The 26,090-nt window shown below is 37.5% G+C and overlaps 1 protein-coding gene across 2 annotated transcripts in view; it reads left to right on the top strand.

The window, feature by feature from the left end:
* Positions 1 to 26,090, top strand: part of mop (tyrosine-protein phosphatase non-receptor type protein myopic) — a 289,765-nt gene that overhangs the window by 189,128 nt on the left and 74,547 nt on the right. For both annotated transcript variants that reach the window (XM_090387729.1, XM_090387730.1), the window contains exons 18-19: positions 14,528 to 14,716; positions 16,774 to 16,870. In XM_090387729.1, coding sequence (XP_090243855.1) covers positions 14,528 to 14,716; positions 16,774 to 16,870 — 286 coding nt within the window. The remainder of the gene's footprint in view (positions 1 to 14,527; positions 14,717 to 16,773; positions 16,871 to 26,090) is intronic.

The following is a 26,090-nucleotide window of genomic DNA, read 5'->3' as shown; positions in this document are numbered from 1 at the left end:
AGCTGTCTTAATTGAGTTTGCCTCCCAACTAATAAAATAATCTGAAGTAGTTTGAACAAAAATACTCGTACTACACTTTTTTTTTTGCATAACTTGAAAAAATCTATTACTTGTCATTACACAACTTTAGTACAGTACAGTCAGTCCTCGTATAGCACGATAGTTGTGTTCCTAGAAACCCTTGTGCAATGCAAAATCATGCAATATAAACAACAGGCCCTATGGGAAAAATAGGGTTAGGTGCCGACCACCCAAGATTGAACACACACATTTGTAACCAAAACATTACCAAACACAATAAATTATCGTAATAAAATACTTATGTATTTTATTACGATACGTATTAAATAAAATACTATTACGTATTTTATTACGATACGTATTAAATAAAATACTATTACGTATTTTATTACGATACGTATTAAATAAAATACTATTACATAATAAAATATTGCTAATGTTTTTGCTTCTGTCATAAGCAAACTTGTTTTTTGTTTGATTTTCTATTTAAACAGATGACAGCCGTTCCATCTCTTCCAATTCTTTGTGTCTTGATCTAATGGATTTTAATTACATTTTGAGTTGTTCCTGCTATGAAAGTTGTTTTTATGCATCTTTCTAATTCTCGGCATTGCCTCATTTAGGGCTGTAGCACGTGCAATATCACATGGTCTTTCATTTCGCTCAAAGCGTTTCACAATTTCATATTTTTTCTCTATCGACAGAGACGGACTGGCCATAAGCCTTACCGGGGAAACCCCGGTGAGCCGGAGGCCGGTGTAATTTTGGCCATAAACCATAGTATGAGGCCACTACAAATTTTCCCTGGTAAGAATATTTGACCCGGTCTGCCTCTGTTTATCGATATTGCTTTTCTTTTTCTCTCTGAATCTTCACCAGGATGCTTCCTTTTCACACCTTTTAAGAATATTACTCATTTGTAGGGAATAAAGTACAATTACAAAATGAGGAGGCATGCTTGATATACGTAAACAAAGCTGTGCGCATGTCGGAACTGAATAAACAACACCGTATACACTATTAACACCTCACATTTTACTAAAGCACATTTCTGCGGGTTACTACCATAAAATAATAAAAACAATTTCCAGTTGCGTTTCTGCTAGTGGAATCTGTTATAAACTGGTAGTAAACTCGATCTAATTGCATTTGCGATAATACTGATAGCTGGAATTGTATGGGTTTTGACCTTATTTTGGTGAAATGTGCTTCCCCTTCACTGATATAAAAAAAAAACATAAATACGTTTTCAGAATCTTCTCTTCATTCCTATCGTGTTGCGTTCAGTTGGGGTGATTCCGCGTTCAATTGCCATTTCTTGTAAACACAAAGGCGAATCGTGCATAAGCGAATTCGGTTCATGTTATATACGATATCGTTCCCCTATTTATAAATTGTGTATGATTGAAATCGTGTAGTGTAAACACGTGTTATACGAGAACTGACTGTATTCTTATTAGCAATGGCCATGTGGTGCAAGGAAGCCAAAAAATATATGTATATAATAATAATAATAAAATAAAAACCAGCCAAAAAAAAATAAAATAATAAAATTTTAAAAAAATAATAAGAAGGAAAAAAAATTTTAAAAGTTAATAATAATCAATAAGAGAAAAGGAAATAGACAACCTATGCATTTCCCTCCTCCCGTAGGTAATTATCCAGCTGACCTTTGAATTTCCCCAGACTGTCAGCCTCTGCCACCCTTGTAGGTAACTTATTCCAGTAATTTATAACTCGCTGGCTAAAATAAAACTTGCTGGAATCCAGTCTAAACATCTCCCCCCCCCCCAATAACTTGAAATTGTGGCCCCTTGTTCTAGAATCATATATAACCATGAAAATTTCATCCTTATTCATTTTGCTTACGCACTAAACACCTCAATCAAGTCTTCTCTAAGGTGCCTAGTTTCCAAGCTCTGCAACCCACATATCGAAGTCTTTTTCCTCATATGGACACCCTTTTGCCGATCTCACCAGGCAAGTTATGGGTCTTTGGATCCTTTCAACAAGCACAATGTCTTTCTTTAGGTGTGGGCTAACAATAGCCATATATAATGGGATTATGACGTCCTTATCTCTACTAGCAATTGTTTGATAAATCATCAATAGGACACCATGGACCTTCCTTGCAACCAGTCTATAATGCTGACAGAACTTAAAAAGTCTGACCGTATTGTAACACCCAAGTCCCTTTCCTCCACTACCGGCTTCAATTCAACTCCAAGTGTATAAGTTATTTTGGGCTTACTGTTCCCCAGGTACAATACCTTACACTTTGCTCGATTAAAGCACAGCTGCCATTTTTCTGACCATCCCTAAAGTCTATCTAGGTCGCTCTGAAGAAGCTCTGTTTGGCGGCAATCATTAACTACCCTACCAATCTTTACATCATCTGCAAATTTATATATCACGCCCTCTATCCCTTCATCGATGTCATTTATGAAAATGAAAAACAACAGTGGTTCTAATAGTGATCCTTGGGGAACCCCACTTCTTACATCAACCCAATCTGAGGAATAACCATTTATCACAACCCTCTGCCTCCTGCCCTGAAGCTATTCATCCAAAGATTTTCTCTGTGATTCCAACCTGTTCCTACTTATAAAGTAACCACTCATGTGGGACTGAGTCAAATGGTTTGCTGAAATCCAAATAAACAATGTCAAAATTATTCCCTAAGTCCAGCTCTTGAGTGACCCTATCAAAATAGCTAATCAGATTTGTTAAACATGATTTTCCCTTTACAAAACCATGCTGAGTATCCTTCAGAATTCCATTTCTATCTAAATGATCCTGAGTTCCTCGATCATTGTCTCCATGATTTTCCCTGCTACTGAAGTTATGCTAACCGGCTAGTAATTTCCCACTTCACTCTTAGAACTATCGTTTTGTATTGGAGACACATTGACACTTTTCCAAACCAACGGAATCACTCTCAAGTCCAGTGATGCTTTCATAATTAGCCTCAGTGGTTTAATGCACTCACTTGCTGCTTCCCTTAAGATTATTGGGTATATGCCATCAACCCTAGGAGCTTTGTTAGGCCCAAAAGTTTTTTCATTAAATAAACATGAAATTTCAACATCATTAATTACATTTTTTTTCAACTTCACTCCCATAATTTCTCATTGACACCTAGGGTTTTCTTCTGTAAATGTTGAATGTAAAGTAACTGTTGAGTTCGTCTGCAACTTCAGCTGGGGTATCTAATACTGTTAAATAATGGTCTGATCTGGTTTGCCCTTCTCTTCTTTGCAAATATATATATGTAAAAAATTTCTTATCCCCATTCTTTGCTCTTTTTGCCATTGATTTCTCATAATCTGCTTTTGCCAGCCTAACCTTTTCTGTGGCACTATTACAGATCAATTTACAGCTGTTCTAGGCTTCAGTACTTTTTATTGCTTCTGTAACTTTTCCATGCCCTCTTTTTCTGCTCAAGTAATCTGGCAACTTCATTATTCATCTAACTTGGAATCTTCCTAATGGAATATATTTTTTAATAGTATATAAGCATTCAAGGCTTCTGTGATTAATGTTTTAAAGCTATACCATAATTCAATTGTATTCGCTCTCCATGAAATATCTACCCAATTAATAGAGACCATGTAGCATCTCAATCCCTTGTAATTTCCTTTCCTGAAATTATAACCCATTCCTTTGCATTTAACTACTGCTACCTCTCTCTTCATCGTCCACCGTAGAACTACATGATTAGTTGCTGTACTGTCAGCCCTATTATGTCATCTGGTTCATGGGTGATGAGTTCTAGAGTATTTTTTTCCCTAGTACTTTCCCTGACATGTTGATACAAAAAGTAGTCATCTAGTTGATTTAAAACTTTATTCCCCCATGTGCAGTTTCCTCCCCATTTTCTCCAATCAGTTTAGAGCCAAATTAAAATCACCCATAATAAGACATTCACGCTAACTTGCCCATTCCATTTTCATCTAGAGGTTCTTATCATAATCTTCACAATAGATTACTCCCACTCTCATTATACGTTTGCTTCCAACTATCTCACACCGTACAGATTCTATACTAGCATGCGGAACTTCTGAATTCGGGAAAGCTTTCATCATGCTCAGGCTCCTTTTGATAAGAAGCATGACCTCACCACCCCTTCTATATATTCCCTATCCTTCCTAAATACATTATACATACCATACTGAAACTCATTATCCGCTATCTCCGGGTGGCACCTTTTTTTTTTTTTTTTTTTTAAGCCCTATTGTCAACATTACTTGTCCTAACCAGCAGTCTGAATTCACTCATTTTATTGGTGGCACTTCTGGCATTACTGTATAAACAATTAAGACTTACTTAGTGTTGTATAGTTAACTACCCTGACACATCCTTTAAAGTTATTTGAGCTGGCATTAGCTGGTCGGCTCATTTGAAACATTTCTGCCCTCAGAACATCTTGCTAATATTAGCATTAGTAGAAACATATGATGCAAGAAAGGAAGCTTATGCAGCATCAGCCAAAAAAAAAAAAAAAACACTTCCATTTCACCCTTCCATTCGTTCTGCTAATATTAGCATTAGTAGAGGCATATGGTGCAAGAAAGCAAGCTTATGCAGCATCAGCCAAAAAAAAAAAAAAAAAAAAAAACCACTTCCATTTCACCCCTACATTCGTTCAAAAATATGTTCTGTTGCAGTAACAAACAAGAACTCTTGAGGTATGTGCAAGTATTACTTTGACCTGGTGGGTTCCCACTGCCAGCTGACATATCCCACCCCATAGTGGGATGGGCAGCTTGACTTTCTTACTGGATTTGACACTGCATGAACATGACAACCATCACCGGCAAAGACATACTGCGGCTTTGCTGCCGACACGCCATTGGCAATCTGAACTGGGTACTCTGACCTGGTTCCCTTTAAAACCCCATCCCAAGGCAGGGGAGGGAGGAGACAGGTCTCTGTCTCCTCCCCCCCCAGCCCCCATACTTTGCCTGGTGGAGCTCGTCTCCACTGACCTCTTTGTAGATGCCTACTCTATCGTCCCTATTCTTCTATCTGTTTTTCCCCCAGTCTTCAGTCTCCCCCCTCTCACTAAACCAACCAAGTACACCCCTTAACAATGCCGCCAAATTCTAATCAACGTCTAAATTAAGTCTCTGGCTTGACAGTGTACTGTCCTTGATACAGCGAACACACGGGAGATGGGATAAATCCCAGGTGCTGTCTGACACGAACATACCTTATTACTTTGACCAACATTATCAAATAAACTTGTATATATATTACCATTTCCCCCCCCCCAAACTGTGTTCTGCAAAAAATAGTAATTAATGATTTTAAAAAATTAATAATAAAATAAATTTTGTATATTTGTAGCTTACACCACTTTTGTATCATTATAATATTTAACATAATTTTTTTTCGGTTATCAGTATAACTGAATTAATTAATTAATATATGTACTGACATAGACTAATAATCAAATAGACCACAGAACATTTTATTTTGGCAGGCGCTTTGCATAGAGGTAATGACCCTTACAAAAAAGTAGCAATGTGGTGATATAGTATGCTATTTGTATGTGATTTAGCCTTTAGTGCACGGGTTGAAGGAGAGGAGGAAATACACAAGTATAAGTAAACTCACTTGTATAAATTTTTTTTGATAACTATTACTATTTCGAAATATTATTATTAACATATGTGACCATAGATTTGTGGTTGAAAAAAGGAAATAAGAAGCAAACTACTTCTAGTAGTGCAACTGTGGTTGATGAAAATGAACACAATATTGTCACACTTCAAATTGAGGATGAAAAATCGCAGCCTTTTGTTCCCCAAAAATCCAAAGTGAAAAACAGGAACTAACTAATAAAAGACCAAAATGAAAGTATGACGACAGTTATTTGAATTTTTTGCTTTACGTGTGTTGGAAATAAAAATGCTCCTGATGCACAGTGTGTCGTAGGTAATAAAATAATAGCAAACGGTTCTTTGGCTCCCACTAAACTTTGGTTTTGTAAGTGTTCCGTGAATATGTTGTGAGATGAAAAGTGTTATGTGAATAAAAAAGTTTGCGAAATGCTGCTTTAAGGTATTCTCAATAATACTGGCAAAAACTGTTGCGGCCTCTTTGTTTAAATGTATCCTGTCTCTACAAAACAGATTCCTTCTACCTACAAGTGCAGGCCAAGCTTGATAGAAATTTTCCAACAAAAGCCTTGCAGAGTCCTTCAAGTCTTGAGTTAATCCACAAGACTTTCAGCATATAATCCCTCCTATCATGTCTGGGCAGAATTGCAGACACATAAACATTGTGACCTAACTTGCGGTTGAAAAAAGCATTTCTTCAGGCTGGTCCTATATTTGTCTAGCAAATCGTCAGATCATGTATGCTTAATGTCATTAGTCCCCACATGAATAACAATATTTTCTTTACCTCCCTTAAAATTTGACAGTCTGTTAGTGATGTCAGCATTAAGTGAGGTGTACGATGCAAGAAAGCAAGTTTACATAGTATCAGCCAAAAAAAAAAAAAAAAAAACTTCCCATTTTGCCCATCCAGTCACTCCTAATGTTTGTCTAGTTCAGCTTTAAATTTATTTAAGATTTCAACTTCCACAACAAAAGATGGAAGTTTGTTCCACCAGTCAACCACCTGCTGACTAAAGGCAAACTTCTACGTGTCTATCCTACAACTGTCTTTCCTCAATTTGAATCTATGCCCCTCAGGTTCTTAATCTGAGCAAGCAGATGTATCCCATCAGCATTGAGCTTGTTGAAACCATTCAAGACCTCATACACCTCAATCAAATCACTTTGCAGATGCTTAGTCTCCATATGCTGCAACTTGTAGAACTTTAACCTCTCAGTAAGAGCATCCCTCTGTTCCTCTCACCAATCTTGTTGCCCTTCTCTGTACTCGTTCTAGCAACTCTACATACTTCTTAAAATGAGGCCTCCAGACCTGTACACAGTACTCAAGGTGTGACCTGACCAATGCCTTATACAAAGGGATAATCACCTCCTTGTCTCTGCTAGCAAAAGTTCTATATATCATTGACAAACTCCATTACCGCTCCAATTTATACAGCAATTTTCCATGTGCAACAGTATCAAAAGCTCTCCTGAAATCCAAGTATATGATATCAAAATTACTTTTTGCATCCAGTTCCTTTGTGACGACATCATAGTATCCAATCAAATTTGTCAGACAAGACTTCCCCTTAACAAGCCCATCCTGTGTCTGAACTATTACTGCAGTCTTGTCTATGTGATCCTGCATCACTTCTCTAACCAATGACTCCATTATTTTCCCCAGAACAGAAGTTAAACTAACAAGTCTATAATTATTTGTGTCACCCTTTGAACCTCCTTTGTGAATTGGGGATACATTTGCACATCTCCAGTCCATGGGCACCTCCCCTGAATCTAAGGATGCTCTCATAATTATGGCTAACGGTTTGCTTACTTCCCTCACTGCCACCTTCAATAGAACTGGATAAATTTTATCTGCCCCAGGTGCCTTTTTTTATGTTTAACTTCAACAATTTCTCCTCCACTTTGCGCTCCGTTATTACAAAATCATTTCGCTCTCTGTTAGTTTAGTAGACTTTTGTCCTCCCCTTCGTTACAGAATTCTTGTGTGAATGTAGATACAAAATACTCATTTGGTTTGTCAGCTATCTGAGCAGCATCATTAATAGTTGCTCCCAGCAGACATACCCTGGTTCTAGTCCACCTATCCTTATTACAAAAAATATTTCCTCTTTCCCTGACAATGGAGTCTCCTAATAATGTGGGGGGGGGATACACAGACTAAAACGTTAACAGTGGCCGCAAGCAGAGACAAAAGTGATTCTTGCACTGCTTTTATTATGCAGCAGCATGGAAAGCAAAGCAATCGAGATTTCCAGGACTGTTGGGAGTCATATATACATGGAACAAATAAATACATGGGCTGTGTTAGGGTAACTAAGAGTAGAAACAAGTGCATGTATACTTGCATGTACACCAATGCTAGGAGTATAGTTAATAATTTTGATGAGGTTGCAATGCTAGTTAAGACATCAAAGGCAGATATTGTTGGGATATCAGAGACGTGGTGTCACACAGATATGAACAGTGCAGAATTGGAATTTGGGGAGTACAATGTGTACAGAAAGGATAGACAGGACAGGAAGGGAGGAGGGGTTATGCTCTTAGTCAAGAAACACACAAAATGTAAGTGCATCCAAAATGAGAGTAGGTGTATGTTATAGGCCTAATGAATCTGATGAGTATAATGAGCAGTTGTACACAGTAATAGTGTGGGCCAGTAAATCAGAATGTCTTATAATGGGGGATTTTAACTTTCCAGATATTGACTGGAACTTGTGGATTGGTCACTTGCACACTAGCAAGATTTTGTGGATTTACTAAATGACTGATTTCTGTAGCAGCATGTTCAAGAGGCAACCAGAAGGAGTAATACTCTTGATCTGATTATCAGCAGTGATTATTCATGCATTAAGAATTTGCAGATAAAGGAACCACTGCACAATGTACTGATGTGAGAATTACTTAAAGGTGTAACTACCATTAAGGATAAAAGGAAGGGCTTTTGCTTTCATAAAGGTAACTACAGAGGTCTCAGACAGTTTTTAAATTTTGTACAGTGGGATCAACTGATGATGTTACCAACATTGAATTTAAATAGGAAACCTTCAGGGACTTTATCTTGGAGGCTACTAGGCTTTTCATTCCATCTAAGAAATACTGTTCAAGGTTCACACCAAAATGGATTCAGACGAATTAATGTGGCATATGGCAGAGAAGAAAAATGTATGGGATGCATATAAATTATCAGGTGACACAGAAGTCCATGCTAGATATAAGCTTGTCTGTAATCAAGTCACAAAGGAGGTTAGACAGGCGAAGGCAGATTACGAGAATCTTTGGCAAAGGATGCAAAGAGTTCTTTATTTATGTAAACTCTAGAAGAAATGGGATGAATCAGATTGGACCACTTAACATAGAAGGGTTGAGTATTGATGAACATGCTCAGGTAGCTGATAAACTGAATGAGTATTTTGCATCTACATTCACACGTGAGGAGTTATTCAATGAGGGGAATGCCAGAAGTTTATCAAACTTTAACTGGGAGGTAAGTGATTTTTGTAATAACTGAGAGCAAAGTGTGAGGAGAAATTGTTGAATTAAACATAAGGAAGGCACCTGGGGGTGGACGGGATCTATCCAGTTATATTAAATGAGGCAGCAAAGGAAGTAAGCAAACCCTTAGCCATAATTATGAGAGCTTCCTTGGACTCAGGGGAGAGGTCCCCATGGACTGGAGATGTGCAAATGTATCATCAATTCACAAAGAGGGTTGAAAAGATGACACAAATAACTATAGACCTGTTAGTTTAACTTGTGTTCCAGAGAAAGTAATGGAATCACTGGTTAAAGCATTGCAGGATCATCTGGACAAGACTGCAGTAATAGTTAAGACACAGCATGGGTTTGTTAAAGGGAGGTCTTGTGTGACCAATTTGAATGGATACTATGATGTGGTCACAAAAGAACTGAATATCAAAAATAATTTTGATATCATATACTTGGATTTCAGGAAAGCTTTTGATACTGTTGCACATGTATCAAAAGACTGCTGTGCAAATTGGAGAAGTATGGCATTAAGGGTAAGTTGCTACAATGGATAAAGGGATGATTGAGTGGGAGACAACAGAGAGTGGTAATCCATGGACAAATGTTATTAGTGGAATTTTTCAGGGTTCGGTGCTGGGCCCATTGTTGTTTTGTGTATTCATCAATGATATTGATGAAGGTATATCAGGATTAATGTCCCAAGTTTGCTGATGATACAAAGGTTGTTAACAACAGTATAGACAGTATGCTACTGCAACTGGATCTGGACAAGTTGGGAAATGGGCCAAGAAGTGGCAACTGAAGTTTAACATTGACGAATGCAAAGTACTGCATATGGGTAGCAGTAACCCAAGAGAAACATACCAAGTGTGTATGGTACTACACTCAGGAAAGTGAAAATCACCTGGTGGTAATTATGCAGTCAAATATGAAGTTTCCTGAGCAGTGTAGATGGGCTACCAGGGCAGGTCATGGTGTCTTGTCAATGATATATAGGAATTTTGCTAGTGTAGACAGGGAGGTGATTATCCCATATACAAGGCAATGGTCAGGCCACACCTAGAGTACTGTGTACAGGAGTGGAGTCTTCATTTTAGGAAGGATGTAGAGTTGCTAGAATGAATACAAAGAAGGGCAACAAGATTGGTGAGGGAAACAAATGGGTGCTCTTACCAAGAAAGGCTTATATTCTGCAAATTGCAGCACCTGGAGAGTAGGCACCTGTGAGGTGATCTGATTGAGGTGTATAAGGCCTTGAATCGGTTGAGCAAGCTGAATGCTGATGGGAGTCTTCCTCTTGCTCAGATTAAGAATCTGAAGGGACATAGATTCAAATTGAGGAAACACAGTTGTAGAATAGACATGCAGAAATTTGCCTTTAGCCAGTGGGTGGTTGATTGGTTGAACAGACTTCCATCTTTGTTGTGGAAGTTGGATAGCCTAAATAAATTTAAGGCTGAGCTGGACAGGCATTTGGAACGAATGGTGAGGTGAAAAGGGAGGGTTTTTTTTTTTTTTTTTTTGGCTGATGCTGCATATGCTTGCTTTCTTGCATCGTATGCCTCTACTAATGCTAATAAAAGTTATTCTGGGGCCCGAACCGGGAGTGTATCACTCGGTAGATTACTAGAATCTTGAGTCCCTGACGAGCTCCAAGTTATATTATTCTCCAGGGAAGCACCGTTTTTTTTTTTTTTTTTTTAGTGACTCATTGTTCTAGCAATGCACCAAATTTTAACTTAAGATCGGTGCTCTCCTTACAATGGTGACAAAGAAAGGAATCTCCAAGTAAGCTAGGATTATCCACTAGGTTGACCTTGGAATACATACCACAGGTTCTGCAAAGGATAAAATCCTGACCCATCCAGAATTCGCCATCAACTATTTCATATGAGTCATGGTACTCTCTGACTAAGTGTTCAAGGCAGATCTTGTAATAACCATTATAAAATTTACTAATTATTAATAAAAGAAACTTTCAAAAAAATTATATTTATAATATTAAACTCAAACCCTTACAGGAAAAAAACTTATCAAAATAAACTTTATAATTTACTAAATAACCTTTGAAATCCTGCTCTAATCCCCGCTTATCTATCGCTGTCGTTATGAAGAGCTCAGGCACGTCTGCTCACCACAAATACCCTATGGTTACTTCATGGTTTTCTGGGTTCAGTATATCCTTATATTAATGGTAGAAATAGCATAAAGGCTTAATTTTTGGTACTTACTTAAATTGATCTGCTTTGTTATATGATGTTAAAGTGAATAGGATTAAAACTAATTTAGAAATTTGATTAAAATTAATAAATAGAAACGGAGACATTAAAAGATCTGTGATTAAAAGTAACCCGGGGAGAAGTGCACATCTTATTCCTGGTTCTTGTATAAAATATTGTGAGGGTTAAATGCGGCCAGTAGTCGTAACGAGAGACTTTCATATAGACATCTTTGGTTGGCAATGATAGATGTAAGGAGAATTACGTATTTAAAGAGTCCTGATTTCCCTTGATGCATTGTGAAACACATGGGAACTTCACACGTGACAGGTTCTAGGTCGGTGAAAGATTTATCAGAATATTTTGTGTTCAAAACATTAAGATTAGTATAGTGGTGACACCATGCTATAACGAGTGCTTCATATAGAAAGATCTTGTAATTGGATTTTAAAGTAATAATAGGAACAGCTGAATCGATTAGAGGGTTGTGGTTATGGAGGTGAACGTGTTGAGTGAGTTCAGTGCTGTCGTGATCAGTTTTGAAACTATTATAGTGGTAGTATGCGCATGTGTTGGAAGTCTTTATTGTATCGTATTTTGTGGATGTGCTTCCGATATAGCATGCTTTGCATCCTGGTTGACATTTAATTAGATAAACAATATTATTGAAGTTGCTTATTGGGTAATTGTGTGTTTCTTTATAGGCGTTAAACATAGATCCTAATTTATTATACGAAGAAAAAGTTAAGAATTATATCAGTGTTGGCAAATATTTTACGAAGTTGAGTGAGTCTATAGTGGAAAGGGAGGACGACACATGTATTTTGTTTGTTATCACGGTTTGTGTTGTGTGGATTATTAATTCTGTATTCGGCAATGGAAATTACATGATGAATTAGTTGTAAGAGATATTGTCTAGCAATAAACTTCTATGTGAGATATTGGAGTTCTGTGAGTAGATTGTCATGTGAAGAACAGTATTTTATAGCATTGCGAACCTGATTATAAAGGAAAGATCTTGTAACAGATTTTTTAATAATTAAATGTCAACCAGGATGCAACGAATGCTATATCAGAAGCACATCCACAAAATACGGTACAATAAAGACTTCCAATGCATGTGCATACTACCACTATAATAATTTCAAAACTGATCACGCCAGCACTGAACTCACTCAACACGTTCACCTCCATAACCACAACCCTCTAATTGATTCAGCCGTTCCTATTATTACTTTAAAATCCAATTACAAGATCTTTCTATATGAAGCACTCACTATAGAATGGTGTCACCACTATACTAATCTTAATGTTTTGAACACAAAACATTCCGACAAATCTTTCACCGGCCTGGAACCTGTCGCACATGAGGTTCCCATGTGTTTCACAATGCATCAACGGAAATCAGGACTCTTTAAATACGTAACTCATTACAACTACTGGCCACATTTATCCTTCACTATAATATTTTATACAAGACAACCATGAATAAGATGTGAACTTCTTCTTTCCAGACTACTTTTAATCACAGATCTTTTAATGTCTCCGTCTCTATTTATTAATTTTAACCAAATTTCTTAATTAGTTTTAAATCTATTCCACTTTAACATCATATAACAAAGCAGATCAATTGAGGTGAGTACCAAAAATTAAGCCTTTATGCTGTTTCTCCCATTAGTCTAATTCTTATACAGTACTTTAAGAGATTCTGTCAATCACCTAAATATATCCTTATATTTATTAACTCAAACGTAAGCTGGAGTCTGGCACTTTAACTACCCTGCCTGTTTGGCCAAGTGATTAAGGTTACTTATTTTCATCTATACTGCTGAGAAGCCATGTTGTTCCTCCTGTGAGGGTTAAAGCTTAGAGATAACATCACCCGTTAAGTGAATCTATACATTAAAAACTGAAAGGTGCTGTTGTGACCAGTTTCAGCTCAATTTGATTCCAAATGGAATCAATCAAAATATCACACAACAAGCAGCCTTAATTATCAACCTTGTGCCATGTAATGAATAAATGTATCAAATTTAAATGAGCAGCCAAGAAAAAAATTTCCAAATGAAAACTTTCGTTACATGATAATAAAACTCCTGTTGGTAAGCTGCATAGATTGCCTGTGGAATTCACTGTATGCATTTTTTCTAACTATTTCAGTACCCTGCTTTTTTTCTTGATTAATACATTGGACCTATGATATAAGTAGGGGTTTTCTTATCAACCTGTGGATGACACGGTCATTTCTAAAGAGCCTAAGCTCAAGCTCTATCACAGGAAGGTCAGCATGGTCCCCTGGCAGTAGATAAAAATACAGAATATAGTGTGTAAATTTTTATACAGAGATATTGTAAATCAATATCTCTGTTTAAATAGTACTCCACTTCTTTACTTGATTAATAATCTCAATAACTATTATCCAGATGTTGAAACTTAATTTCCCAGTATTTCCATTGTTCAGCCCAGCTGAATAATTTATCTGGTTTTGTTGAAGCAGCATACATTGGTTACTATCCTTTACCATGCTCCCAACTTTTGTATCATCAGCAAACTTTAACATCAACCCTGCTATTCCTTCCTCAGTATCAGAAACAAGGAACACAGTACCGAATCCTGATACTCCACTTGAGACTCTAATCCATCAAAGCCATTTATAACCACCATTTGTCTCCTGTCACTTAACCAACCTTTCATCCATTGTAATATCTCTCCACTAATGGCACATTATTCCAACTTATACAGAAGGCATTTATTTGTAAAGATATTAAAAGCCTTGCTTGAGTCTGAATGAATTGTGTATATATAAACTTTCATCAGGGAGAGTACAGCAACCTTGCAGTGTTCTGGATAGTTGCAGTTTGTTCTCTGCCATTCAAACAAAATTAAGGTTCCTGTAGTGGTTTCATATAAATATTTTTAATGCAAAACTTGGCCTGCGGCACAGTTCAGATTGTAGTCACCTTTTTGATATTGGAATTAGGACAAAGTTTTTAATTTTTTTTTTTTTTTTTACTAATAGCTTAATACAGTATTTATTTAGTGGTGTTATTACTTTAAAAAAATATTGTTTTTTTGAATTTTCTTGTATGTTCCTAATAGTATTTTAATTTCGGTTTTCTATTGTTGATAACATAATTTATGCAGAAATAATTATTTTCTGTGTTTTAGATTGTTTCAGCCATTGACTTGAATTTAAAAGATGAAACTGTATCTGAAGAACGCCAAATTAAAGATCCACTCTCTGATCGTACTACATTAGAAAAGTTTATAGCAGAGGCTGAAAAATATGAAAAATTTGTTGAAGGACTCACTAAAAAGTCTTTGAATGGTCCTACTCCTCTGGATCAGAAATGGAAGGTAATCTATATATATTTTTAATAATCATTGCAGAAATAATAATAATAATAAAAAGAAAGCTAAAGCAACTAGAATTGGAACTTCTTTTAACCTCCAGATATTTGGAAATGATTATAGTTGTGGCTGTTTGATGCATCCCCTACTATGGATATAATACATGAATTGTATACACTCATTCCCTTGCCGACCGGGCTAGCCGAGTGGGTAAAGTACCTGCCCGGCAACCCAAAGGTCGCGGTTTCGATTCCCGCCTCGGGCTTGGATCACTGTACTGCAAAAACCTTTGGAGGTGCAATATGGCCACAGAAGCCGATGCGCCAACAACTACCAAATCAAAAAAAAAAAAAAAAACTCATTCCCTTCCTCTGTCGTTTATGTTAATTTGCTTTGCTGACATTACCACTATAGTGATCCCCTGTGTCTACTACTAGGTTCATAGCTGCCCTGAGCTTTTCCTATAGGCTTTATAGGAAAAGATTTGGGACATGCATGTGTGCGTGCGTTATAACACAATAGGTTTATGTATGCTTCGATCGATAACTCTTCATTAACTAATGAAGCAAAGGCACATGGTGCAAGAAAGCAAACTTTCCTAGCATCAACCAAAAAAAACACACACACACCCTTTTCGTTTCACCCATCCACTCGCTCCAAATGTTTGTCTAGTTCTGCCTTGAATCTATTTAAGTTATCAACTTCTACGTCAGATGGAAGTTTGTTACGCCAGTCAACCACCTGCTGGCTAAAGACAAACTTCCGCACATCTATCCTACAACTGTCTATCCTCAATTTGAATTTATGCCCTCTCAGACGATTATTCTGTAGCGCATGGAAGACTACTGCACAAATTGGAGCAGTATGGCATTTAAAATTTACTTTCATCATCTGTGTTTGTTTGATTTTTTTTTTTTTTTTTTTTTTTTTATTTACCTATCACTTCTTTTTTTAAATCAATTAGGCTGTTGTAGATGGTTCTTAACCTTTTTGGGGATACAACTGACTGAAAATTCAGTAATGCTTCACACAATGTCAGTTCAAACTTCGGGGGGGGGGGGGGGGTATTGAAAATTCAGACATCAAGTGATGCAAATTTTTTTCTCCAGTGCACATTCATTGTCATTCTCTCTATATTTGAACATATATATACAGTAACTTAAAAGAAGTACACTACCTACATTGGGAAAATCGCATGTTTTGTATCATTAGCAATCACATTGTATTTTGGTGTCAGTGTGTGAATGAAGTGTTATGTGCATGCTGTATGAATTGTATGCATATTTCTGATGATTCTATACACAGTTCTTCAGAAAGCAGATAGAAATGTTAAAGGTGACATGCACTGTATTACAATGCTATTTACTATACAGTAGCAAACTTTCATTATAGCTACATTCACATTCATTATGATAATGTTTGACTGTAACTGGTTTCTGCAGTTAGATGAGTTAAGAGACCCAATTCAGTCAAATTTAATTGTAGGTGTATTTCAAATTATCTGTACAAAATGTTAATTGTTTTAGTTGGGAATGGTATCAACTATGAAATACATCACATTGTGAATAATTTAATATTGAAGTAACAAGAATGTATTATTATAATTAATGATGTGATCCTCTTATACTTTTCCTTTGGAAAAATCACCTCCTGATTATGTGGTGCAACAATTGTAACACCGTATTCTTTTTGGCTTTCTGCATTTCACATCTAATTTCATTTATACCCAATAATTTGTGTAATCCTTTCAACATGAAGCATCCGAAATTTCCCCATTTCAGTGTTTTCCCCTTCTGTAGCAATATCTTCAACTCCTTCATTTAACAAATCAGAGTATTTACTCCATGCTTCTAAAATATTCTTCTCTTCTATTTTTAACTCTACCCTTATCCTTAATTATCTTAGTTACAGTTAGTTCCTCTGCCTATTCTGAGATTTTTTAACTAAACACAAAGGATTTTTCATTTAGATATAGATATTATAATAGCATAGAAAAAATATTGAGTAAAAACCAGTTGAAAAAAAAAAAAAAAAAACTTTTTTTTTTTTAATTTTACATGTAGGAATTAATGGATACCCAAGATAGAGAATCTAGAAAATTATCTATATCTGTTGCCCGCTGCTATCCAATGAAAAACAGGTATCCCGATATCATGCCATGTAAGTTAATATTATCAATTAATTTATTAAAAAATGAAGCCTGAAAATAGATATTCTGTAACAATTTTGAACTTTGTTTTTGAGTTTTGCTTTTGAAGTTCTACCTTTTTGGAAGATAGGCTTTACATTATTTGTTTTTCTCTATAAGTATTTGGGGATTTTAAAATATGTATATATTTTTTCCTGTTTGCAAAACTGATGATTGCCATTATTATTCAATTGATGATAGTAACTCCCTTCCCTGAAGTTTACCATACCATTGGAGAATACATAAATACAGACTAAATACACTCTATTTTTTGGCGCCTCCGTAGCCAGGTGGGCAGGAGTGGCAGTGTGTAGCACACGCTTCTTGATTAGACCAGGGTTCGAGCCCGTGACCACCAAATACAGAGGATGCGGAAAGGTCAGGGAATGACCACCGCATATCCCCGGAGCAATATAGCCTTAGTTGCTAATGCTCCTAAAAACCAAATAACAACAACAACAAACTATTTTATATGTACGTTGCACTTTTATTTTCTATATACGATATGGCATTGCCGTGATAAAAAGAAAGTGCACTATACTGATATATTTTGTGCTCTTATAGATAAGGCAGTATAAGTGTAGATAAGATTTTATCCTGAAATCTAGCAATGTTCATGTTCCAAGGTTTGCCAGATTTGAGAGTTTATATTTATTTTAAATTTATTTCTTTTCTGAAAATTCTCAGGTATAATAATGATATACTGCTGTACTATGTGATAAATGTCCAGAAAATCTTTTACTGTGCTGTAAAAGCTTTTACCAGCAGAACAACATGACAAATGGAGCCGTTACTTCTGATCTTGCATTAGAATGAGTCATTTTCCTACTGCTTAACTAGGCTCTCTGCATGAATTTGCTTGGAAATTCATTAATGCTCCTCTTGTAATCAAAACTTCCAGAGATTCTGGCAGAGAGTTTTAGTGGTGATCCACAGTTATTCTTCTAACAGACAGTGCATCTTTAGCATTAGCATTAGCAGAGGCATATGATGCAAGAAAGCAAGCTTATTCAGCATCAGCCAAAAAAAAACAAAAAAAAAAAAAAAAACCCACTCCCATTTCACCCCTCCGTTCGTTCGAAATACCTGTCCAGTTGAGCTTTAAATTTGTTTAGGCTATCAACTTCAACAACCAGTGATGGAAGTCGGTTCCACCAACCAACCACCCGCTGGCCAAAGGCAAATTTCCGCACATCTATCCGACATCCGTCCTTCCTCAATTTGAATTTATGCCCTCTGAGGTGATTATTCTGAGAAAGATGAAGAATCCCATTGGCATTGAGCATGCTCAAACCATTCAAAGCCTTATACACCTCTATCAGATCACCTCGCCGGTGCCTAGTCTCCAGACTCTGTAATTTGCAAAACTTAAGCCTTTCTTCGTAAGAGCAACCCTTTGTTCCATTTACTAATCTTGTTGCCCTTCTCTGTACCCGTTCCAGCAGCTCTACATCCTTCTTGAAATGAGGCCTCCAGACCTGTATACAGTACTCAAGATGTGGCCTTACCATTGCCTTATACAAGGGAATAATCACCTCCTTATCCCTGCTAGAAAAATTCCTGTATATCATTGACAAGACACCATGAGCTACTCTTGCAGCTCGTCTGCACTGCTCAGAGAACTTCATATCTGCCTGCACAATTACCCCCAGGTCCTTTTCATTCTCCACCACTGTCAGTGTAGTACCGCAGAGTTGATACGTTGCTCTGGGGTTACTGTTTCCCATATGCAGCACTTTACATTTGTCGATGTTAAACCTCATTTGCCACCTCTCAGCCCATCTGTTCAACCTGTCCAGATCCTGTTGCAGCAGCATAGCGTCAGTATTGTCCTTAACGACCCTGCCAACCTTTGTATCATCTGCAAACTTGGACATTAAACTTGATATCCCATCATCAATATCATTCATAAACACCGAAAACAACAACGGACCCAACACTGAACCTTGAGGAACTCCACTAATAACATTAGTCCACGTTGAGCAGTGTCCATTGATTACCACTCTCTGTCTTCTGCCACTCAACCATCCCCTTATCCATAGCAGCAATTTGCCTCCAGTGCCACACTGCTCCAATTTGTGCAGCAGTCTTCCATGTGCAACAGTATCAAAAGCCTTTCTAAGATCCAAATATATAATATCAAAGTTATTCCCTGCATCCAGTTCTTTTGTGACTACATCATAGTATCCAATCAAATTGGTCAGGCAAGACCTGCCCTTAACAAAACCATGCTGCGTCTGAGCTATAACTGAATTCTTGTCTAGATGATCCTGCAGTGCTTCTTTAACCAGTGCCTCCATTAATTTACCTGGAACAGAAGTTAAACTAACAGGTCTATAATTACTTGTGTCAGCCTTTGAACCTCCTTTGTGAATTGGGGTCACATTTGCACATCTCCAGTCCATAGGTACCTCCCCTGAGTCCAAGGAAGCTCTCATAATTATGGCTAAGGGTTTGCTTACTTCCTTTACTGCCTCTTTAATATAACTGGATAGATCCCATCCACCCCAGGTGCCTTTTTTATGTTTATCCTCAACAATCTCTCCTCCACTTTCCTCTCAGTTATTACAAAATCATCCAGCTCACTGCCAATGTTTACTTTACCTACATCATTCTCCTTCCTGAATAACTCCTCATGCGTGAATGTAGATGCAAAATACTCGTTTAGATTGTTAGCCACCTGAGCAGGATCCTCAACTGTTGAACCATCAGTATCCAGTGGACCAATCTGATTCATCCCTTTCCTTTTCGAGTTCAAGTATGTAAAGAACTCTTTTCTGTTTTTCTTTGCATCCTTTGCCAAGGATTTTTCATAGTCTGCCTTTGCCTGCCTAATCTCCTTTGTGACTTGGTTACAGACCAACTTATATCTATCATAGGCTTCCATGTCACCCATTAATTTGTATGTATCCCATGCATTTTTCTTCTCTGCCACATGTCTCATTAGTTCATCTGACAACCATTTAGGCCTAAACCTTGAACAATATTTCTTAGTTGGTATGTAAAGCCTGGTAGCCTCCAAGATTAGTTCCTTGAATGCTTCCCATTTTGAGTTTGCTGTTGGTAACATCATCAGTTGGTCCCACTGTATAGAATTTAAATACTGTCTCAGACCATCATAGTCGCCTTTACGAAAACAAAAACCCTTCCCTTTACCTCTGATGGTAGTTACCTCCTTGAGTAAATCCCACTTCAACACACTGTGATCACTGCCACCTAGTGGTTCATTTATCTGCAGGTTCTTAATGCATGAAGAATCACTACTGATAATCAGATCAAGAGTATTGCTCCCTCTTGTTGCCTCACGAACATGCTGATGTAGAAAACAATCATCCAATAAATCCACAAAAGCCTTGCTAGTGTGCGAGTGACCAACCCACAAATTCCAGTCAATATCTGGGAAATTAAAGTCCCCCATTATAAGACTCTCTGATTTACTGGCCCACTCTATTTCCCTGTACAATATCTTATTATACTCATCAGAGTCATTAGGTCTATAGCACACTCCTACTCTCAATTTTGATTTCCCTATGCTTATGTCACACCAAACTGACTCGACGCTGCCCTGTCCATCGATGTCGACTGGCTTCACTTCCTTGGACTTTATGTGTTTCTTAATTAATAGCATGACCCCTCCTCCCCTCCTGTCCTGTCTATCCTTTCTATACACATTGTATTCCCCAAATTCCAGTTCCGCATTACTTATATCTGTGTGACACCACGTCTCTGATATCCCAACAATATCTGCCTTTGATGTTTTGAGCAATACCTCAAATTCATCAAATTTATTTACCAAACTCCTAGCATTGGTGTACACGCAGGTATACATGCACCTGTTTCTATTCTTAGCTACCCTAACACAACCCATGTGTTTACTTGTACCGCAATGACTACCAGCAGTCTCTGAAATATCCTGCATCCTGTTTTTCAGACTTCTGCTCATTTCAATAGAAGCAGTGCAAGAATCACTTCCACCTCTGCCACTGGCTACTGTTAATCTATTAGTCCTTGTATCCCCCCCCCAACTAGCAGTTTTCCGACCCACCTAACACTGCCTCGACAGCATCAGCAAAAATTCTTGCACCCTTTCTATTTAAGTGTATCCCATCCCTGTAGAAGCAATCTCTCCTGTTAACAAGTACAGTCCAGGCTGAAAAAAATTCTACCCCTTGAGCCTTGCACAATCCCTCCAGGGCCAAATTGATCGACAAGGCTCTCATCATATACTCCCTCCTATCGTGTCTGGGCAGAATTGCAGACACTTTCAAGTTCAACCCTAATTCACGGCTTTTTTTCAACAGTGACCTGTACTTGCTAAGTAATTCCGCCGGTCTCCTACTCTTGCATGTAGCAAACAAATTTGAATTGGTTTCAGTAAGCAGACATGATTATATCAAGGTTTTAAATCCTGTTCAACATCTCTGGAATAACCTATAAAAACCATCCACCAGTTAATGTCACAATCACTCAATAAATAGATTGGTTTTATAGGTGAAGTTACTGCGAGCAAATCTTAATTTTTGGTAACACTTCACAGAGAGCAAGTCTTGCCACATTCAGTTATATTGGCCAAAAATGGATCTGTGTGCTGATAAATGCAACACTTATAGAATGACCAGATTATTTTAGCAGGACTGTGAACTATACCTCAAGTATACCCAAACTGTAGTTTACCAGAGCTTTTTAAGTAGTGCATGAGAAGTGTTAAAACCATTGGAAGTAACTAATCTTTAATTTCCATACATCTTTTTTGTCATTAGAACTCCAAAAAATTAGAGTTCTCCACTACAAGGAAGCTCAGAAAATCAAAACTCTTGACTGTTAGTTGAAGAGAAGAGCTGAGCATTCCATTCTTTCAGGGAATGTTGTGAAGTTCTGTTCTGTTTTATTTGTGTCAGGTTTTTTAACTGTATTGGAAATTCAGTTATTTAAAAGCACACCTTCTTTTAAATAACTGAATTTCAGAAAGAATCATAAACAAATATTTGTTACAACTAATTATCTTCTTGTAAAGCACATCACAGTTAAGCCATACATTTTTTGTATTTTCAAATTTTCATATGCATCTGTCACACCCCGTTTCACTTTATTTTATTTATTATATTGTAAAAATGGTTCTGTATAAAAATATAATAATAATAAATAATCATTTGCCCTTCCCTTCTAATAATTGGTAATGATACTGTAAAAATATTTATCCTTCCCTTTCTGATAATTTGTCCAATCCTTTGGGAGCTAAATAATTATATACACATATACTCCATGAAAATAACTGTTTATTCAATACTAAATTAGCATTTTGTTATGGAACCTTTATCAGTTCTTTGATCACGTGCAATTTTTGTTTAACCAAGAGAAATAGAGGAAAAACCATACTATATGAAGAAGAAATGACATCATGACAAAATAAACTAGTTGAAAGTTGATGCAGTAGCTAGGAACCACAATTTTGTCAAGTGGCCATAGTCTAACTGTATATTATATCCCCTGATAATCCTACCCAAATATCCTGCATATCTTCCATTATTTCTGTTCATAGTATGGTTATTTCCTAAAGTAAATGGCCTATTTTATTTTAGTTCTAGTGGAATCTCTTTCATTGCTCATGATAGCATTAAATTGAGTTTTTGAAAATACAGGCATGTTTTACTATTTCCCAAAATTTTGGCTTTCTATGTTTTTATTTTTCTCTTATTTCAGTATCTGATGTGCATCCCATTTCTCCAATATATATTTTTTTGCATTTACATATATTTTTGTAGATTACCTACCATCTGTCCAGCTGCTTGGGTTGGAGGTTGAGAAGACGAAAGAAGATATTTGTTGATATTAGACTTGAACTTCTGTAGATTGTAATTTTCAGGAAATACGTATGAAGGAAGGTTGTTCCAGAAAACGGCAGTTGAATGAATAAATGAGGAAGATGAAAAGTTGGTTCTGTGGGTTTGAAGTTGGACAGTAAATGGATGTTGGCTGGTGGCGGCACGTGTTCGGACTGTTTTGAAAGAGAGAGTGGGAATTATAGAAGCAAATTCAGAAGAACAGTGCCCATGGAAGTATCTGTAGAAGAGGCATGCAGCAGAAACAGTGCGTCTATGAGAAAGCGAGTGGAGAGACTGTTAGAGATGAATCATTAATTAACCTAACTGCCCTCTTCTGAATGGAATCAAGAAGCCTGAGAGAGGTTTTGGGGGCCCCACCCCAGATGTGGGAACAATATTCCATGGCAGGGCGGATTTGCGATTTATACAGAGTGAGCAGCTGTTTGGAAGAAAAGTAACGCCGAGAGCGAAAGAGAAAACCAAGTTTTTTAGATGCAGAGGAAGCAATATTTGTAATGTGCTTGTGCCAAGAGAGATTAGAAGTCAGGGTAATCCCCAAAAGAGATATATCATTTTGCCTAGAAATCGGAGTGTCACCAAAGATAAGCATAGGAGCAGAAGAATCCTTTTTGCGAAATATAAGACAAGACTGAGTTTTAGAAGGGTTGAAATCAACTACGTTGTCTTTGCCCCACTGGAGAATTACCCGAAGTTCGGCATTTAAGGAATTGGTAGCAGATTTTCGAGAAGTTGAAGCTGATTGAACAGGGCAAGGTTTCTCAAAATGGAAAGTGGAATGCAATGTGCTATCATCAGCAAAACTATGGATAGGATTTCCAGTCAATGGAAGAAGGTCGTCAATATACAAGAGGAAAAGAGTGGGGGAAAGAACTGAACCTTGGGGGACACCGGCATTAGTGGAGAAGTTAGAAGACAGAGAGCCATCTACCATCGCCCTCAGTGAGCGAGCAGAGAGAAAACTGGATAACCAATTACTAAAAACAGTTGGCAAACCATAAGATGGAAGCTTGTTTAGAAGACCTTTATGCCAAACACGATCAAAAGCCTTTGAGATGTCAAGAGCAACTAATTGTGTTTCAACGAACCTTTCCATTGAATTAGTCCATAAATGGGTAACATAAGCCAGAATATCACCAGTGGATCGTCACTGACGGAATCCATACTGGCGATCGTTGATCAGACGGAAGGTTTCTAGGTAGTTTAAGAGTTGGCGGTTAATTGATTTCTCCATTACTTTAGAAAGAGTAGAAGTAATTGCAATGGGACGATAATTGGATGGGAGGGATTTGTCACCCTTTTTTTTTTAGGAACTGGCTGGATATGAGCAAATTTCTAAGCAGAAGGAAAAACACCTTTGGAATAAGAAAGTGAAAAAAGGTGGCAAAGAATAGGAGTAAGTTCAGGAGCACAGGTTTTGAGAACAAGTGGAGAAATACCATCAGGACCTGGATCAAGATTCATCAAAATCCTTCTGATATCCTTTTGACGGAAGACCACAGGAGGCATTGAATGGAGCGTGTTAGGAATGGTGGGAGGTGTTTTACCAAGATCATTAATACATGAGCTCGAAGAAAAATGGGATGCTAGCAGGTCAGCTTTATCCTTGACTGAAGTGACAACAGAACCATCTGGTTTGGACAGAGGTGGGAGCAGAGATGGGCAAAAGTTGCGGCTAATAGCTTTGGCAAGAGACCAGAATGCTCGGCTACCATTAGGGCAAGAAGCAAGTTTTCTACTCTTAGCCTGTTCAAACTCTAGTTTGGACTGATTAATAACTGCTTTACAATTGTTGCGAGCTTTGGTGTAGGCAGAAAATGAAACTGAAGAATTAGAAACAAGCCAATTACGATATGCAACATTCTTCTCTTGGACAGCTTTAGCACATTTATTGGAAAACCAAGGTTTAGATAAAGGACGAGATTTTAAAGTGGAGTGTGGGACAAAGGATTCCATTCCTGCAAGAATAATTTCACTGACATGATCTGAGCAAACGTTGACATCAGAAGTTTTGAAACAGTAATCAGACCAAGGAAAAGAAGAAAAGAAGTCTCACAGGTCATCCCATTTTGCATTCTTGTAATGCCAAACAATACGAGGTTGGGAATAGCCATGAGATAAAGGTTCCATTGGAGAAGAGACAATCACCAAGTTGTGAACTGAAGTGCCTAAAGGACCTCTCACTTCAACCTTGTTCTTAGAAGGGTTGTTTGTGAGAAAAAGATCAAGCGTATTGGCTGTATGATTGGGATTGTCCAGTATTCTTATAGGTAAATGAACAATCTGTGCTAGGTCATTAGTAATTGCAAAAGCCTCAGCATCTCGACCTGCTGGGTCGGTGTGACTAGAAAACGGAAGCCAGCTGGAGTTGTGAACGTTAAAATCACCAAGGAAAATTACCTCACTGTTAGGAAAGCTGGACTGGAGAAAGTCAAGTTGCAAAGAGAGGAAGTCAAAGTGCTCCAAGTGATTAGTGGAGTTGGGAGAACGGTAGAGACAACAGATGAATTTTACACAATGAGGTAGAGAGATTTTAAGCCAGAGAAGATCAAAGAGAGGAGATTTCCAATTGCCAAGTCTCTGACAGGGAATATCAGAACGGACATATGCACAAGTACCACCTTCTGTACCCATCTTCTGTACCCATCTGAGATGAGCAGTAGTTGAATCAACTGATAACTGAGATTCAGTCAGAAAAAGTACATGGGGTTTGGAAGACTGCAAGTGGAAATGGACATCGTTGTGATTGGAATTGAGACCACGTATATTTGTGAAATGAATTAGGAAGTCCTTGGGAGGTTTAGATCTTTTCGCAGATAAGCTTGCTCTATTATTTGGACAATTCATGGTGTATTCAATAGTAAGAAAAAGTGGGTGGGACATGCTGTATGAAGTAATGAAATTTTTGGATATGGCGTACATGTGGTAAGAATATACCCAGATCCTTGACATAACGTGGCCTCGACAATGCTCCCCGCAAACACACTACTCGGACTCCCTCCAGTCACTATCTGGCAGAGTAGAGGTAGCAAGATTATACACTAGCTGATCCGGAAGCCTCCTAGAGTTACCATTAGGTTTTGTGCGGTGTACTATCTAGCGGCCGGCCTGCGAAAACCGTTTTAGAGCTGTACCCTCGAAATGTAAAGAATATTGGATCTCGCCACGACATTCATCATAACCTCAAAAATCATCAATCATACTGCATGATGGAAGAGATAGGGAAGGATTGGCCGGAACTTAGCTCTAGAGACTAAACATGGGTTCCACCACTTCAAGCCTCCAATAAGCAAAGTGGTGGTATTTCACCGTTTGATGAGAGTCATCTGTTCTTTAGGTTAGTCTGTTCTTT

This window comes from Mastigoproctus giganteus, chromosome 13, assembly GCF_048544385.1.
Source record: "Mastigoproctus giganteus isolate SK-2022 chromosome 13, ASM4854438v1, whole genome shotgun sequence".
NCBI classification, from domain to species: Eukaryota; Metazoa; Arthropoda; class Arachnida; order Uropygi; family Thelyphonidae; genus Mastigoproctus; species Mastigoproctus giganteus.
The sequence above is the reverse complement of the archived record's forward strand: the minus strand, read 5'-3'. Positions and strand labels throughout refer to the sequence as shown.